The 15406-nt window shown below is 34.8% G+C and overlaps 1 protein-coding gene across 1 annotated transcript; it reads right to left on the bottom strand.

The window, feature by feature from the left end:
• Window positions 1-222: 222 nt before the first annotated feature.
• Window positions 223-866, bottom strand: LOC149540724 (histone H4). Its single transcript, XM_089801816.1, has one exon. The coding sequence runs from the start codon at window positions 805-807 to the stop codon at window positions 496-498; it is 312 nt and encodes a 103-aa protein (XP_089657942.1). The 5' UTR covers window positions 808-866; the 3' UTR covers window positions 223-495.
• Between the last annotated feature and the right edge of the window lie 14540 nt (window positions 867-15406).

The following is a 15406-nucleotide window of genomic DNA, read 5'->3' as shown; positions in this document are numbered from 1 at the left end:
TACGAATTAGAATAGTTGGCCGTGTTATGATTTTGATCATTCAAACATTTTCGAACAAACTGTTACAAGGCATTTGAAAATGCGACAACATATTCTCAAAATTATTTGCCCAGAGTTTTCCTTTCAAATCCCATATTCAACCATTTCAATTAAATCATACAACTTCTAACAATTCACAGACACGAGAAAATTAAGCAGCCAATTGTGATGAGCAAGCATTCGTTTCTCAAACTTTGATTCCCACATAAATTCAAAATATATTTTAATATTCGCGACAGGTAACAATCACCATCTACATCATAGAGTGCCAAATAAAATAAAACACTGGCATTCACATGTTATAGGTAACCATTTTAACGAATATTACCCATTCTTCACAGGGCGAAAGAAAAGCAGACGCTTGACTATTTTGACAATTCAGAGGACATCAATAATAAATACAAATGCGTAGGTTATATTTCAAGAAAACCCTAGCAATTTCGATCTCAACGCCATTTAACCGCCAAAGCCGTAGAGAGTCCTGCCCTGCCTCTTAAGAGCATAGACCACATCCATGGCTGTCACTGTCTTGCGACGCGCGTGTTCAGTGTAAGTGACAGCATCTCTGATGACATTCTCCAAGAAGATCTTCAAAACACCCCTGGTTTCTTCATAGATCAAGCCGCTGATGCGCTTAACGCCTCCTCTCCTGGCAAGACGCCTAATTGCAGGCTTGGTGATGCCCTGGATGTTATCACGAAGAACTTTCCTGTGCCTCTTGGCGCCTCCCTTTCCCAAACCCTTGCCGCCCTTTCCACGACCAGACATTTTGATCTTCGATCTGCAATCAAGCTGTTTCGAGAAATCTATAATTTGATATCTATTTCCTCTCGCGGCCTGTTTTTATAGCTAGTTGCCAAGTGAGCCAAGCCTCATCCTCGACCGTCCGTTACCTGCGATCCGTGGCAAAAGTCACGATGAGTTTTCAGCCGTTGGATTTGACGATTTAAAAGCTGATTGGTTGAAGTGAGCGTTCCGGATCGAATCGGAATGGGCAACTTTGTGTCTCCGTCTCTAATTCGTCGTTGCCCGTTTTGTGGGGTGTGATGTCATTTCTAACAAGGAGTGCCTTTATGATTTTATGGTTGATTGAAGTAGATTTTGGTTAAAATATAATGTATTTAATTTAATAAAATAACAAATAAATAATAATGAAAAATATAATATTATAATGCTAAACTAAATTAAATTATAGAGAATAGTTAGTATATTATTAAATTATATAACTGCAATGATATATATTAATTAAAATAGTAAAAGAATATATAAATAAACATTATTTGGAAAAAGAGGGGTAAAAATTTATCAAGATAGAAAGAAAAACAAGAAGGAGAGCTCAACAAGGAGCTCGATCATGAGCAACAAGATCATCAAATTTTTGCACCATCTCAAAGGAAAGTTGCCCCCTATCCATTAGATTCCAACCCGGATCATAACTAGAAGCTCATTTGGCTAAACAATCAGCAGCTCTGTTCCATTCACGAGGAATATAAGTGAACCTAATGAACTGAAAAGAGGTATAAAAGAAAATAATCTGATTAACAACAATGGCCAACTGCCAACTAACATCCTCAAGCTCCTGCAAGGAAAGCAAGTTCACCACCACTTGAGAATCAGACTCACAGATAATCTTACTCCATCCCCAAAAGCAACACTATTCCACAACATATAAAATAGCCTAAACTTCCATGAGATTGTTACTGTAATCACCCTTATGAACTGAGAACAAGAATTTAACATCACTAAAACTACAACGAGCCACTCCCCCAATACCAGCAGGGCCTGAATTCCTCTGGGAAAAACCATTAGTGTTAATTTTTAGAATTCCACGAGGAGGAGGAGTCCAATTTTATATAAATAAACATTATAGTATCATGCTAAATTAAAATTAGATGACATCCTAAAGAACATTTATCATACCAAATATATTTATCAACTAATTATATATAAGATATAGATAAAATTATATTATTATTATTTTTAAAAGAGTTAAATTGATTAATTTTAATTTCATCCAATTGAAGAAGTTGGACAATATTCTTAAGCTTAAATCTAATGCATAAAAATAAATAAACATAAATTAATTTAAAAATAACATTTATGCTTTAAAAAAAAACCAAACACATTTATAATAAATAAAGTTGATAATATACCAAGCTAAACAATTTGAACTTTATTAAAATTGATACAAAATTAATATTATGTATTTTAAAGTATAAATTAAAAGTGTCAATATAATAAAAATTATATATGTTAAATAAATGTGTAATCTAATAAAATTATATATAAAAATAAAAAATAAAAGAAAATCTATTAAAAGCATTGGTTTATATATGTAAAAATAAAAATAATTAAATTCTAAATTAAACTTATATATAAATTAAAATTAAAATAAATATGAAATTAAACTATATAAAAAATAATTTTTGAAATTTGACAATTTAAAAGAGTTAAAATGTCTATATTTGAATAACATTTTACAAATTACAAAAATAAACATCAATTAAAAATTATTGTCTTTTTTTTTTTTTAAGTTTATCCACTTGTCACAAAAGATAAAATTGAAATTAATGCATTCATTAATAGAGGTGTTAGAAAAATGATTCTTTTTAAAAAAAGTTTATCCACTTGTCACAATAAAAGATAAAGTTGCAATTAATGCTTGCATTAATAAAGGTGTTGGAGAAAATAGTTGTATTTTTGTTGAAGAAAATTGAATTTTTTCATTGCCTTTTTTATCATGAGCCAATAAAGTTTTTAGAAAATTATATTTTTCAATTCCAAAAAAAATGCAAATTAATAAACCCTTTGCAAACATTAGTGTATCAATGAAATTTTTTAATTATGGAACTTGGTGATTCCATTAGTTTCCTGCCAAAGGCAGGAACTAATAAGTGAAGCATAAAAACCAGCTATAGCACCTTGGTGTATTTTTAGCATACACCCAAATATTACATGAGATCAATTGAGTGAATCATTGGAGTCTACTTCAAAAAAATTAAATCAAATTGGAATAAAATGTTTGAATGAGGAAGGTAATCATGTTGCATTACCAATAAGAAGCGCATGTTATGTTTGCAATAGGGATGTTCATGTTATGTTTGCAATAGAGATGGAAAAGATGAATGATGGAAAGAGAAAGAGAGAGGGGGTAAGGGGATAGAGATGGAGAAGGAGAAGAAGGGATAGACCGATGTGGAAGAGATAAATATATGATAAGAGAGACAAGGAAAGAGAATGAGATGGATATATAATTTGATATGGATAGAAAATGGTATAGATGGGGGTAAAGAGAGATAGATAGATAGGAATAGAGGGAGAGGTGAAATAACCGATGTGGAGAGATAGGGATAAAGAGGTAATCTAATATAAATTTATATAAGTCAATGAAGAGATAGAGGGAGAGTTATATGTTCAGATATGGTGAGGGAGAGGTTAGACAAAGGTAGAGAAGAATATAAAGGGAGAGAGGGACGAGAGACATGGATGGAGAGATATAGGGTGATAAAGAGGGACATAGATATGGAGATGGGCATAAAGATAGATCCGAAAACAATGATGGAGAGATGGAGATAAAGAGGGGTGTGGAGATATGAAGAAGAAGAGATTGAGAGATATAGAGGAAGAGGAAGACATTATAAGATAGATATTTGGTGAGATAAAGTGATAGAGATGTGGAGATAGAGGGGGATTTAGAGATCTACGGTAGTCCAGAGGAGACAAACAAATATATGTTGGAATTAAAGATAAAGTAACTAAGAGGGGGGTGAATCAGTTACTCACAAAAATTAATCCACAAATCCCTTAGATGTCTTAATGATCTAGTTACTGCTTTTACTCGGTAAACAACTGTTGTAACTCAGTAAATTAAACTATTACTTTATTTTCAAGCAATCATGCATGTAACTGAAAATGAAGTGAACACAAGAGACACCAGATTTAACGTGGAAACCCAATATGAAAAAAACCACAAAGTAACTAGTCACCAATTTTTCACTCTTTTGAAGTGGGCCCTGTTAGGAGCCAACCCTGTTAAAGGTTACAATACACACTGTTAGCTGTGACCCTGTTAGAGGATTTAATCACCCTACTAGGAGTGGCCTTACTAGAGGTCTTTAGAACAATTCAACTGAATTGTCACCTTGTTAGCGGATTTACAAAATGGTTGTTAAACCAACTCTGTTAAGAGATTTGAAATCACTGCTACAATGATTAGAAAGCAACAATGAATTGACCTGAACAAGATGCAAATGAATTTGTTGGATACAAGTCTCTGTTCAGCATCATTAGATCCTCCTTGATCAAATATGGCTCTACTACTTCTCAATGATCTTTGATCATCCTTCGAATCTGCTTAAACAACAATTAGTCTTCATATCATATTGATTCCACATTCTTCCACATCATTCTTTTTGAATTCGTAACTTGACTTCTTACTTATATCATTCAGGTTGTCAAGTCGGCTCATTTACATATTACACTTACCAATAAACCATTCAACAGTCGGCTATAGATATTATTCTTAAACAAATAAAAGTCCTTTACTAGTCGACCCTGCTCGATAAATACTACTTCCAAGAATTTCCAGAATTAACATTCTTGACTCGGTTAACATTACAAAATCCTTTGGCTATCGAGTTTACTCAGTAAGAACTACTTTTACCAAATTACCTTTGGTGACCAAGTGAACTCAGTAAGAACTATTTCTGTCATATTTTCTTTGATTACCGAGTGAGCTCGGTAAGAACTAAATTTTTTTGATTACCTTGAAGGCTCGGTAACCAACTGTCTACTACCTTGCTGACCTTCTGAGCTTAATAGACACTGTCCTTTGCTATGCTAACCTTCTCAGTTCGGTAGACACCGTCTAATGACTTATATGACATTTGTGTGACATCAAAGACAACACACAATTGAACAATTGTATCCAACAATCTCCTTCTTTGGCATTGATGGCAACACAACATGTCATAGCAGAATGAAATTTGAAAACAAGTATTTTAATGACAGAATACAAAACTCCCTCTTACATATAATCTCTCCCTCTTACGCAAACTCTTATTATTTGCAAATTTTAGAAAGATATGACAATATATATTCTCCCTCTTTAACAACACATGCCAAAGATAACTTAAAACAATTGAATAGCATTGTACCTAATGTATTGATTCATATGCAATGTCTTCATTGGTTTGTTGCATCAATTGATAGATCTTCAATTCTGTTTCTGTTGATGCATCACTAAACTGTATTTTAGTGAACTTCAGGTAGGGGAATGACCCTTAACTTACCTCTTAGAAACAAGAATGCATCCTTAGGTAAAGGCTTTGTGAATATGTCAACAATTTGTTCCTTTGTATGCACATATTGCAATCTTGTTTCCTTTTCTTGCACCAATTCTCTAACAAAGTGATACTTTATGGCAATGTGCTTGATTTTTGAATGCATCATTGGATTTTTTGAGATGTTAATTGCACTTGTGTTATCACAAAACATAACAACTGGTTCTTTTATTTCTTGCTTCATACCTTCCAATAGTTGTTTAAACCACACAATGTTTGAACAATTCACTGCTGTTGTAACATATTCAGCTTCCACTGTGGATTGAGATGTACAATTCTGCTTTTTGCTTGTCCAAGAAACCAACCTTTTTCCAAGAAAGAAAGCTCATCCACTTGTGCTCTTTTTGTCATCAATATTTCCTGCCCAATTTGCATCATTGAACACCTTTAAATTCAATTTTCCTCCAAGTTTATACCATAATCCATATTCTTCAGTTCCTTTCAAGTGTCTCATGATTCTTTTGATTGCCATCATATGATTTTCTTTTGGTTTTGCTAAGAATCTTGCCACAATTCCTACTGCAAGGGCAATGTCTGGTCTTGTGTGCACTACATATTGCAACTTTCCAATCATAGATCTATATAATGTTTGATCCACTTCCTTTGATTCATCATCCTTGGTGAGTTTTAATCCAGTACACATAGGAGTCCCCACTGGTTTGCAGTCTTCCATACCAAACTTTTTTAGTATCTCCTTGATGTATTTAGATTGATCAATGTAAATGCCATTCTTATTCTGCTGAATTTGAAGACCAACAAAGAATTTTATTTCACCAAACATTGACATTTCAAATTCCTTGTTCATTTGTTCTGAAAATTCTTTGCAAAGATCATCATTTCCTATGAACAAAGTATCATCTACAAATATTTCTGCCAAAATAATCTTATTATCTGGTCCTTCCTTTATGTACAAACTGCTATTGTCATTAGTTCTTTGAAAACCAATCTAAATAAGATAGTTATGCAATCTTTCATACCATGCTCTAGGGGCTTGTTTCAGACCATATAATGCTTTATGCAACTTGCAGACCATGTCCTTATTGTCTGGATCAACAAAACCTTCAAGCTGCTCAATGTAAACCTCTTCCTCCAATATGCCATTGAAAAATGTTGACTTAACATCCATCTGATAAACTTTGTATCCTTTGAATGCAGTATATGCAAGTAAGGTTCTGACACCTTCCAATCTTGCAACAGGAGCAAAAGTTTCTCCATAGTCCACACCTTCTTCTTGTGAATATCCTTTGCATACTAGTCTAGCTTTGTTCCTTGATACCTTATCATCTTCATTTAGTTTGTTTCTGAATTCCCACTTTGTTCCAATCACATTCTTGTCTTTGGGTCTAGGTACAAGAGTCCATGTTTTGTTTTTCTCTATCTGTTCTATCTCTTCATTCATAGCTTCAATCCAACTTTCACTGTCTAGTGCATCTTTGACATTTCTAAGTTGAAAATCAACAAGTAAACAAGTGCTTTTCAACTTACTTTTTGTCATTGTTCCTTCTGATTTATCACCAATGATCTGATCTGGTGCATAATGCTTTTTGACATATTTGGCTAACATAGGCTCCTTGCCTTTTGAATGAATTGCATTGTTGTCCTTCTATCTCTCAACTTATGGTTCTAATTTAGGTTGCTTGGGCTCGGTAGATGCTAACTCGGTAGCTTCTGTTTGTAATTTAGGTTCTTGCAGCTCGGTAGATGCTGATTCGGTTTGAACTTCTTGTGACTCGATTAATGAAGACTCTAGAGTTGAAGATTTCTGATTGATAGATATACTTGGTATTGTATTAGGTCCAATGTAAATAAATCTTCTGTAGTCTTTAGGTTCCCTTTTGCTTTCTTCTTTTGTTCTTTCTGCAAACTCATCAACTTTCACATGTGCACTTTCTATAACTTTGTGAGTAGATAAGTTCAAACATCTATATGCTTTGCTTTTGCAAGAGTATCCCAAGAATATTCCTTCATCCCTTTTTACATAAAATTTACCTTTCCTAGATTCTTTCAAAATGTAACATTTGTTTCCAAATACTTTTAGATAACTTACATTGGGTTTGTAGCCATACCACAACTCATAGGGTGTTTTGAATAAGTCATTTTTCAGTTGTACTCAGTTCAAGGTATGAACTGCAGTGCTGATAGCTTCCTTCCAGTATTTGATAGCAATACCTTTCTCAATCATTAAGGTTCTTGCACAATCCATGATAGATATGTTCCTTCTTTTTGCTATTCCATTTTGTTCAGGAGTTCTAGGTGCTGAAACCTATCTTTTGATTCCTCTTTTAATGCAAATGTTATTGAACTTATGTGAAATGAATTTACCACCCATGTCAGACCTTAGGCATTTCAATCTTTTGCCAGCTTCCTTTTCTACTCTGGCCAAATACCATTTGAACTTTTCAAATGCTTTTGATTTCTCTCTAAGGTACATGACGGTCATCATTCTTGAATAATTATCAACAAATAGAATGAAAAAATTTTCACCAGTATAACTTTCAATGCCAATAGGTCCACACAAATCAATATGCATGATTTCTAGAACTTCTTCAGTCTGATAGTTCTTGCTTTTAAAACTAGTCTTTCCCATTTTACCGATTTGACAATTTTTGCATAGACCAACCTTAGGTTTCTTATGTCAGGAATACCTCTTACTTTCCTGAATTTACTGATTTTTAAGTTGTCAAAGTTTACATGACACAACCTCCTATGCCATAACCAACTTTCTTCAATTTGAGCAATGAAACATAAACATTCACCAAGTTCAAGATAAAATAAGTTACCTTTTGTTTGAGTGCCAGATCCAATCAACTTTCCTTTTCCATCCAGCAATCTTGCTTTTCCATGCATGAATTCTACCTTGAATCCATTATTGAGTAGTTGTGCTACACTCAACAAATTATGCTTTAGTCCTTCTACCCAATATGTATTATCACACACAAGTTCCTTGGTTAGAGAGATTCTTCCTTTTCCTCTTATACAACAAAGTTCATTGTTACCAAATCTTACACTACCACCATCATAGTCTTCAAAATATTCAAACTTAGTTTTATCACCAGTCATGTGATGATAACAACCACTATTTATGATCCATGTATCATTTTTTCTCATATGAGAAATTAGTTTCATTTCCTCATCATTATTCGATTCATCTTTTACAACAATGTAGACAATTTCTTCTTCTTCATCATCATCAGAATCATTGGAATCTTTTACCATAAAACATGTTTTCTTACTTTTATCCTTGAATGATTTGAAGTCTTTCTTGCCATTGTACTTGTGACCTTTCTTTTCATCTGTGTTCTGCTTATTTGGGCACCTAGCAGCAATATGTCCAATTTCTTCACAAGAGAAACAGATTAGAGGAACTTTCCCTTTGTATTTTCCTTTGCCTCTTGAATATTTTCTTGTTAGAAGAGCTTCAACTACTTCAAGATCACTATCTGAACTTTGTTCTGATTCTTCATCACTTTCTGATTGTGGTTCCTTTATCTTTTTCCCTTTTTCTTTAAGTGAAAGCTTGGCTTCAAATGCTGATTCAACATTCTTGGCTGCTAGAACATAGTTGTCATAGTTGTCTAGCTCAAATGCAGTCAATCTTCCAACTATGGCCTCTAAATTTATTTTATGATTTGCCTAACATCTCCTTTCTTGAATTGTAGATACTCTGATTGCATAAATAGGAAGTAGGGTTCTAAGTACTTTACTTATAACTGTCTCTTCACTGATATCTCCTCTAGATGCTTTGATTGCACTAACACATGCTTTAACTCTTTCAACATACTTTGCAATGTTTTCATCCTCTCTCATCCTCATTTGGTCAAATTGTCCTCTCAAACTTTCTGCTTTGGCTCTTCTCACATTATCATCTCCTCCGTAAATTTCTTTCAGCTTGTTCCACATTTCAAAGGCAGTTTTGCAATCTTTGATGTCATCAAATTCTTCATAACTCAGAGCGGATGCTATATCTATCATCATGTTATTGTGAGTCTTCTTTTTAGCAATATCACTGACAGATAATGTACCAGAAGGTTCTTCATATTTTTTATCAAGGTACTGCAGCCCTGTATCACCAATGGAAGCCAGATGAAGCCTCATCAATCCTTGCCATGCTGAGAAGTTGTCCCTATTAAATCTTGGAATTTCCCTTTTGTAAGACATCTTGATCTTTAGCTTAGATCCTTGAAATCTTTTCTTGTAAGCACCAATAGCTCTGATACCAATTGTTGAAATTAAAGATAAAGTAACTGAGAGAGGGGTGAATCAGTTACTCACAAAAATTAATCCACAAATCCTTTAGATGTCTTAATGATCTAGTTACTACTTTTACTCGGTAAACAACTGTTGTAACTCAGTAAATTAAACTATTACTTTCTTTTCAAGCAATCATGCATGTAACTAAAAATGAAGTGAACACAAAAGACACTAGAATTAACGTGGAAACCCAATATGGGAAAAACCACCAAGTAACTAGTCACTGATTTTTCACTCTTCTGAAGTGAGCCCTATTAGGAGCCAACCCTGTTAAAGGTTACAATAACACTGTTAGCTGTGACCCTATTAGAGGATTTAATCACCCTGCTAGGAGTGGCCTTGCTAGAGGTCCTTAGAACAATTCAACTGAACTATCACCTTGTTAGAGGATTTACAAAATGGCTGTTAAACCAACTCTGTTAAGAGATTTTAAATTACCACTACAATGATTAGAAAGCAACAATGAATTGACCTGAACAAGATGCAACTGAATTTTCTAGATACAGGTCTCTGTTCAGCATCATTAGATCCTCTTGATCAAATATGGCTCTGTTGCTTCTCAATGATCTCTGATCATCCTTTGAATATGCTTAAACAACAATCAGTCTTCATATCATATTGATTCCATATTCTTCCACATCATTATTTTTGAATTCGCAACTTGACTTCTTACTTATATCATTCAGGTTGTCAAGTCGGCTCATTTTCATATTACATTTACCAATAAACCGTTCAACAATTGGCTACAAATATTATTCTTAAACAAATAAATGTCCTTTACTGGCCAACCCTGCTCGGTAAATACTGCTTTCAAGAATTTCCAGAGTTAACATTCTTGACTCGGTTAACATTACAAAATCCTTTGGCTGCCGAGTTTACTCGGTAAGAATTGTTTCTGTCATATTTTCTTCAATTACCGAGTGAGCTTGGTAAGAACTAAATTTATTTTATTACCTTGAAGGCTCGGTAACCAGCTGTCTACTGCCTTGCTGACCTTCTAAGCTCGGTAGACACTATCCTTTGCTATGCTGACCTTATGAGTTCGGTAGACATTGTCTAATGATTGATATGACATTTGTGTGACATCAAAGACAACACACAATTGAACAATTGTATCCAACAATATAGAGAAGCATAAATAAAAGAGAGGGGGATAGAGAAATGAGAAGAGAAAGATATATATGGGAAAAGGAGAGTGATTGAGATATATGAGAAGGTAGTAGTGGATTTGGAGATGGGCAAATAGATAGATAATAGAGAGGGAGTACGAGAGGGAGAGATAAAGAGGAGGGATACAGAGAGGGGGTTGTGGACACACATACGTATGTGTGTGTGCGCACATACACACATGCATATGTAAAGTACATGATATTCAAATCTTCCAAGTATATATGAGTACATTTGTATACATTAAAATGTGCATGGAAGGTGTGGAAAGAGATTGAGATATATGAGAAGATAATGGGGGAAGTAGAGATTGACAGATAGATAAGGGATAAAAGAGGGAGAGATGGGGAGAGATAGAGAGGGGCGATAGAGAGAGAGGTGTTTGGCGGGGGGGGGTATGGAAACACATTCGTGCATGCACGTCGAGAGAGAAAGAGAGAGAGAGAGTCTTCTTTTATCAACTATCATAAAATTAAATGTGTCTAAGCAAACCTATGACTAGTCCACCACATAAATTATTATTTTTTCTCGTGATTAAATGCATCTAGTTAATAAGAAAAGGAGGGAGACATTGATGGAAAAACATATACATGTTTTTCTTGTAATAATGGGATCTAGAACTAGAATTAACAATATTGAAATGTTGTGTGGGACATGTCATGTTTCTAGTAGTTTGACAACATTTGTGATGCATTTATAGAATTTGTAATTTCAAATGTATTTTAATAGGACTTATGCAAGAGATCCAAATATTCATACCTCATAAATCATCTGTTCTTCAATAAAATAAACTAAAAAAGTCACAAATAAATTAGCTCTACAATCTGATGATGCTCGTTTATTTCCCCAATGTGTCGTCAAATAAAATCTATATATTTTTTGAGAAAAGTGATTTAATTAAAATTGAAAGTGAAGTCATCTTAATAAATTATTATATGTAATTCTAGATGCTTGTTCAAATGACATGGACCTTACTATTATAAAAATCACAAGGTTAGTCAATTTAAAGAACAATGGTTTACATGAACAACATTTATCACCTAGCACTATAACTCATTTCTATATTAAGAGTATGTTTCTTTATGATATTTTCATGTGTCCCACCTCCACACACCAAACATATGCATGGATTCGAGATAGTCCACATATGAGTTTAAAATTGATTCAAGCATGATCTTTAGTAGGGTTTAGCTTTCTTCAGTGCATTGATTATGTTTTTGCATTTCCCCATTTTTATATCACATTTACTACAAGATTCCTAAATTTTTAATGGACTCAACCAATCTTGACCTAGTAGTTGATTCTAGCATCTAGCATCAAGGGGCTTTGGTGACTAGTAAGCGTGGCACCCCAAACAAGGTATGAATTTTTTTTTATCTTGACAATGTCTCATGAGATACATCTTTCGGTGTCCCTAAGGTTGTCTTTCCTAGCGCATGCAAATAGATTAAGAAATTCACCTTGATTGATTATTTTTTTGGGAGGTTTCACTTCAAAACACATCACGTGATTGGATTTCCAAAGCCTAGGCTCATCGTGGGGTCCATTTTGATGATATTTCAAATCTCACCAAGGGATTTTTTCTTTTACTTTTTCAATGTTACTCATGTTCTGATGTGACAACTAGTCTTGCTCTTACCCTAGCTTCCTCTAGGGTCTCCTTAGGTTTTTTTCTTGACCTATAGGGTGTCTAATCACCCTACTTCCCTTAGGATCCTAACAGCGAGGTCTTATTCCATTCAACTAGTGCACACGAATAAGGTAGAACAAACATGCCATTACCACTTCCTATACTTGCTTTCTTCCTTTTCAATAAGTTCACCAACTACCTCAGCTTCAAGATCAAGACCAAAAATGGAATATGAGTATCTCAAATGACACCAAGAAACTTCCCAAACCATATTACTACATTTGGGAATGAAACCCTAAACAAGTTCCAATAAACAATTGCTTGTAAAAGGGCTACAAGCAATTAGCCCTCCAAATGAAGTAAGACTCAAATAACTTGCAAAAGTTCTTAATAAGGGGTCAAAAAAACCACTGATCCAAACACCCTTTTTAGAGACATTAAGGATTTTGGGGGTCTAGGTTTCCCAACTTGTCTGTACAACACGACTGCAATTTCAGCCTAAAACCAAGGGTTTCACTGGCTATTTGCAAACAAGTAGGCTCTACACCCCCCTCCCCCCCCCCCCAAAGAACTCTTGCCATAGCCTCCCATTGAAGTTTGGGTTTCACCACACCTTCCTTTGAAACTCTCCATGCTTTGGTTGAATTATCACACACATTCAACTACTCCTAACACCTTTGCATCTGATTGTGATCCCTAGCTATGCAACTTTAGCTCACCTAGGGCATCACCATCTACAAACAATTGTTTTGCTTTCCAAGGGACCTCCTTTTCTATACAATATGTACAAGGAGTCATCTCCCAAATCCCAAGAGGTCGTATAGATCCTACTATGGGAGAGAGAATTATAACTCCATTTTGTTCAATCACTAGATCCAAAACAACAAGATAACAAAAACCAAAATAATTTATTTAAGTAACTAAAACTCTACAAAACCTAAAACTAGCACTGTACAATATTGCAAATCAATCTAATCTAAAACTTCCAAACATAAAAGATCCCAATCTAATCCATTGGAAGCCAGTCAATCTCAAAAGCATAAAATTATGATATTAAGCTTGCTACTCAATCCGTACAACTAAAATTCTCTCCAAAATCCAACCTTGCCAAGAGGTCGAGGATGGATTTATAAATAAATCCCTACACCTAGCCCAACTACTTCAAACAATTACAAAACTCCAACTAAAAAATTTCTTGATTGCAGGAAAAGTTGTCAATGTTGTCAATGACAACATTGACAAATTTTGAGCAATTTTGAGCATTTCACTCTCAAACTTGCTCCAAATGATGTCAAACCTTACCAAAGGCCTTAAATATTTATACAACATATAATAATGCCCTTCAAACACTCATTTGACCATTCTAGCCTTCAAAATCCAAAAATGCTCTATATAGCCTAATTGAGCAACTACAAGCAACTTAGCCTAAACAATCTCACCTTAGGACTAGGCTAGCCCTATTGTTCACTAGTGGTGTGGCTAGCACCACTACAAGTTAAAATAGCCTAGGAGCTCTAGGTCTTTCACAAGCCTACCTAGGTGCCCTAGCACCATACTCCCCCACAAAAGAAAACTATGTCACTCCTGTGGACAATAGGTCTTGCGGGAAGCCTACCTTTTTGAAATTTGCTTTAGCAACCCAAGTTACCTTTGAATCAGGTTTTCCCTTCCACTTTATGAGGTTCTCCATGTACACTTGGTGTCTTATTGCCTTTTTAACTCTAGAATCTATTACTTGTTCAACTTCTAACTTACTTGGTGTAGGTATTATTGTAGGCTCCAGATTAGTACTGACCCCATGACTGCTCTGAGGTAGGGTACCCTTCAACTCAACCAAATCCTACACAATGAAAATTGGAGAGATGCCCAAATATGATGGTATATCAATTTTGTAGGCATTGGCTCCATATTTGGCCAGGATTTTGCAAGGTCCTGCTCTTTTCATCTATAGCTTCATTGACATAACTTTTTGCAATCTGGATTTTTTCATATGTACCATGAAAAATTCTCCAACAACAAACTAAATGTCCTTCCTTCTTTCATCCACCTTGGCCTTCAAATTGTGTTTATTGTCTTGAATAGTCTTCTTGATACGTTCTTGGATTTCTTTCATGGTTTGGGAAAAATCCTCAGCATGTCCACTTTTATGCTTCATTCCTCCAAGATTCGTCAACTCACACATACCTCTAGGATGTATTCCATATACAATTTTAAAGGGGCTTTTACCTATGATTCTATTCCTACTATCATTGTAGGCATATTCTAGTTGGGGAATGATGACATCCCAAGTTTTCCCATACTCCTTAGTTAGGCATCTCAAGATATTACCTAGCACCCTATCAACCACTTCGATCTGACCATCTGTTTGGGGATGGTAGGCTAATCCAAATGACAAGTTTGTGCCAAGTCTGTTCCACAAGGTCTTCCAAAAGCGACTCATGAATTTTACATCCCTATCTAAAGCTATGCTTAATGGAAGGCCATGGATCCTCACAACCTCTTTGAAGAACAACTGTGTAATGTGACTTGCATCATTGGTAGTTTTGGATAGAATGAAGTGCCCCATCTTGCTGAATTTGTCAACAACTACATAGACACTATCATAACCCTATTTTGTCTTGGGTAGTCCTACTATGAATTCCATGCTCACACACTCCCATGGTCTACTGGGGACTCGTAAGGGCTGATAAAGACTTGCATCACTCATCCCTTCTCTAACTTTCATACACACCATACATTGTTCCACATACTTAGTCACATCTCTAACCAGTTTAGGCCAATAGTAGACTCTTTAGACTAGTTCTAAGGTTTTTTTGACTCCAAAGTGCCCATTTAGACTACCATTGTGCTTCTCTTGTATTAGATTCTCCCTTATGGATCCCCTTGGTACACACAACTAATTGCTCTTAAATAGCAATCAATTCTACAATGTAAACTCAAAGAATTTACTATGAAAATGATTTGCAAAGTTAGAACA

Source organism: Cupressus sempervirens, chromosome 9, assembly GCF_028749045.1.
Source record: "Cupressus sempervirens isolate cs-2001-9-10 chromosome 9, ASM2874904v1, whole genome shotgun sequence".
In the NCBI taxonomy this organism is placed as follows: domain Eukaryota; kingdom Viridiplantae; phylum Streptophyta; class Pinopsida; order Cupressales; family Cupressaceae; genus Cupressus; species Cupressus sempervirens.
Note: the sequence above shows the minus strand (reverse complement) of the source record. Positions and strands in the feature narration are given on the sequence as shown.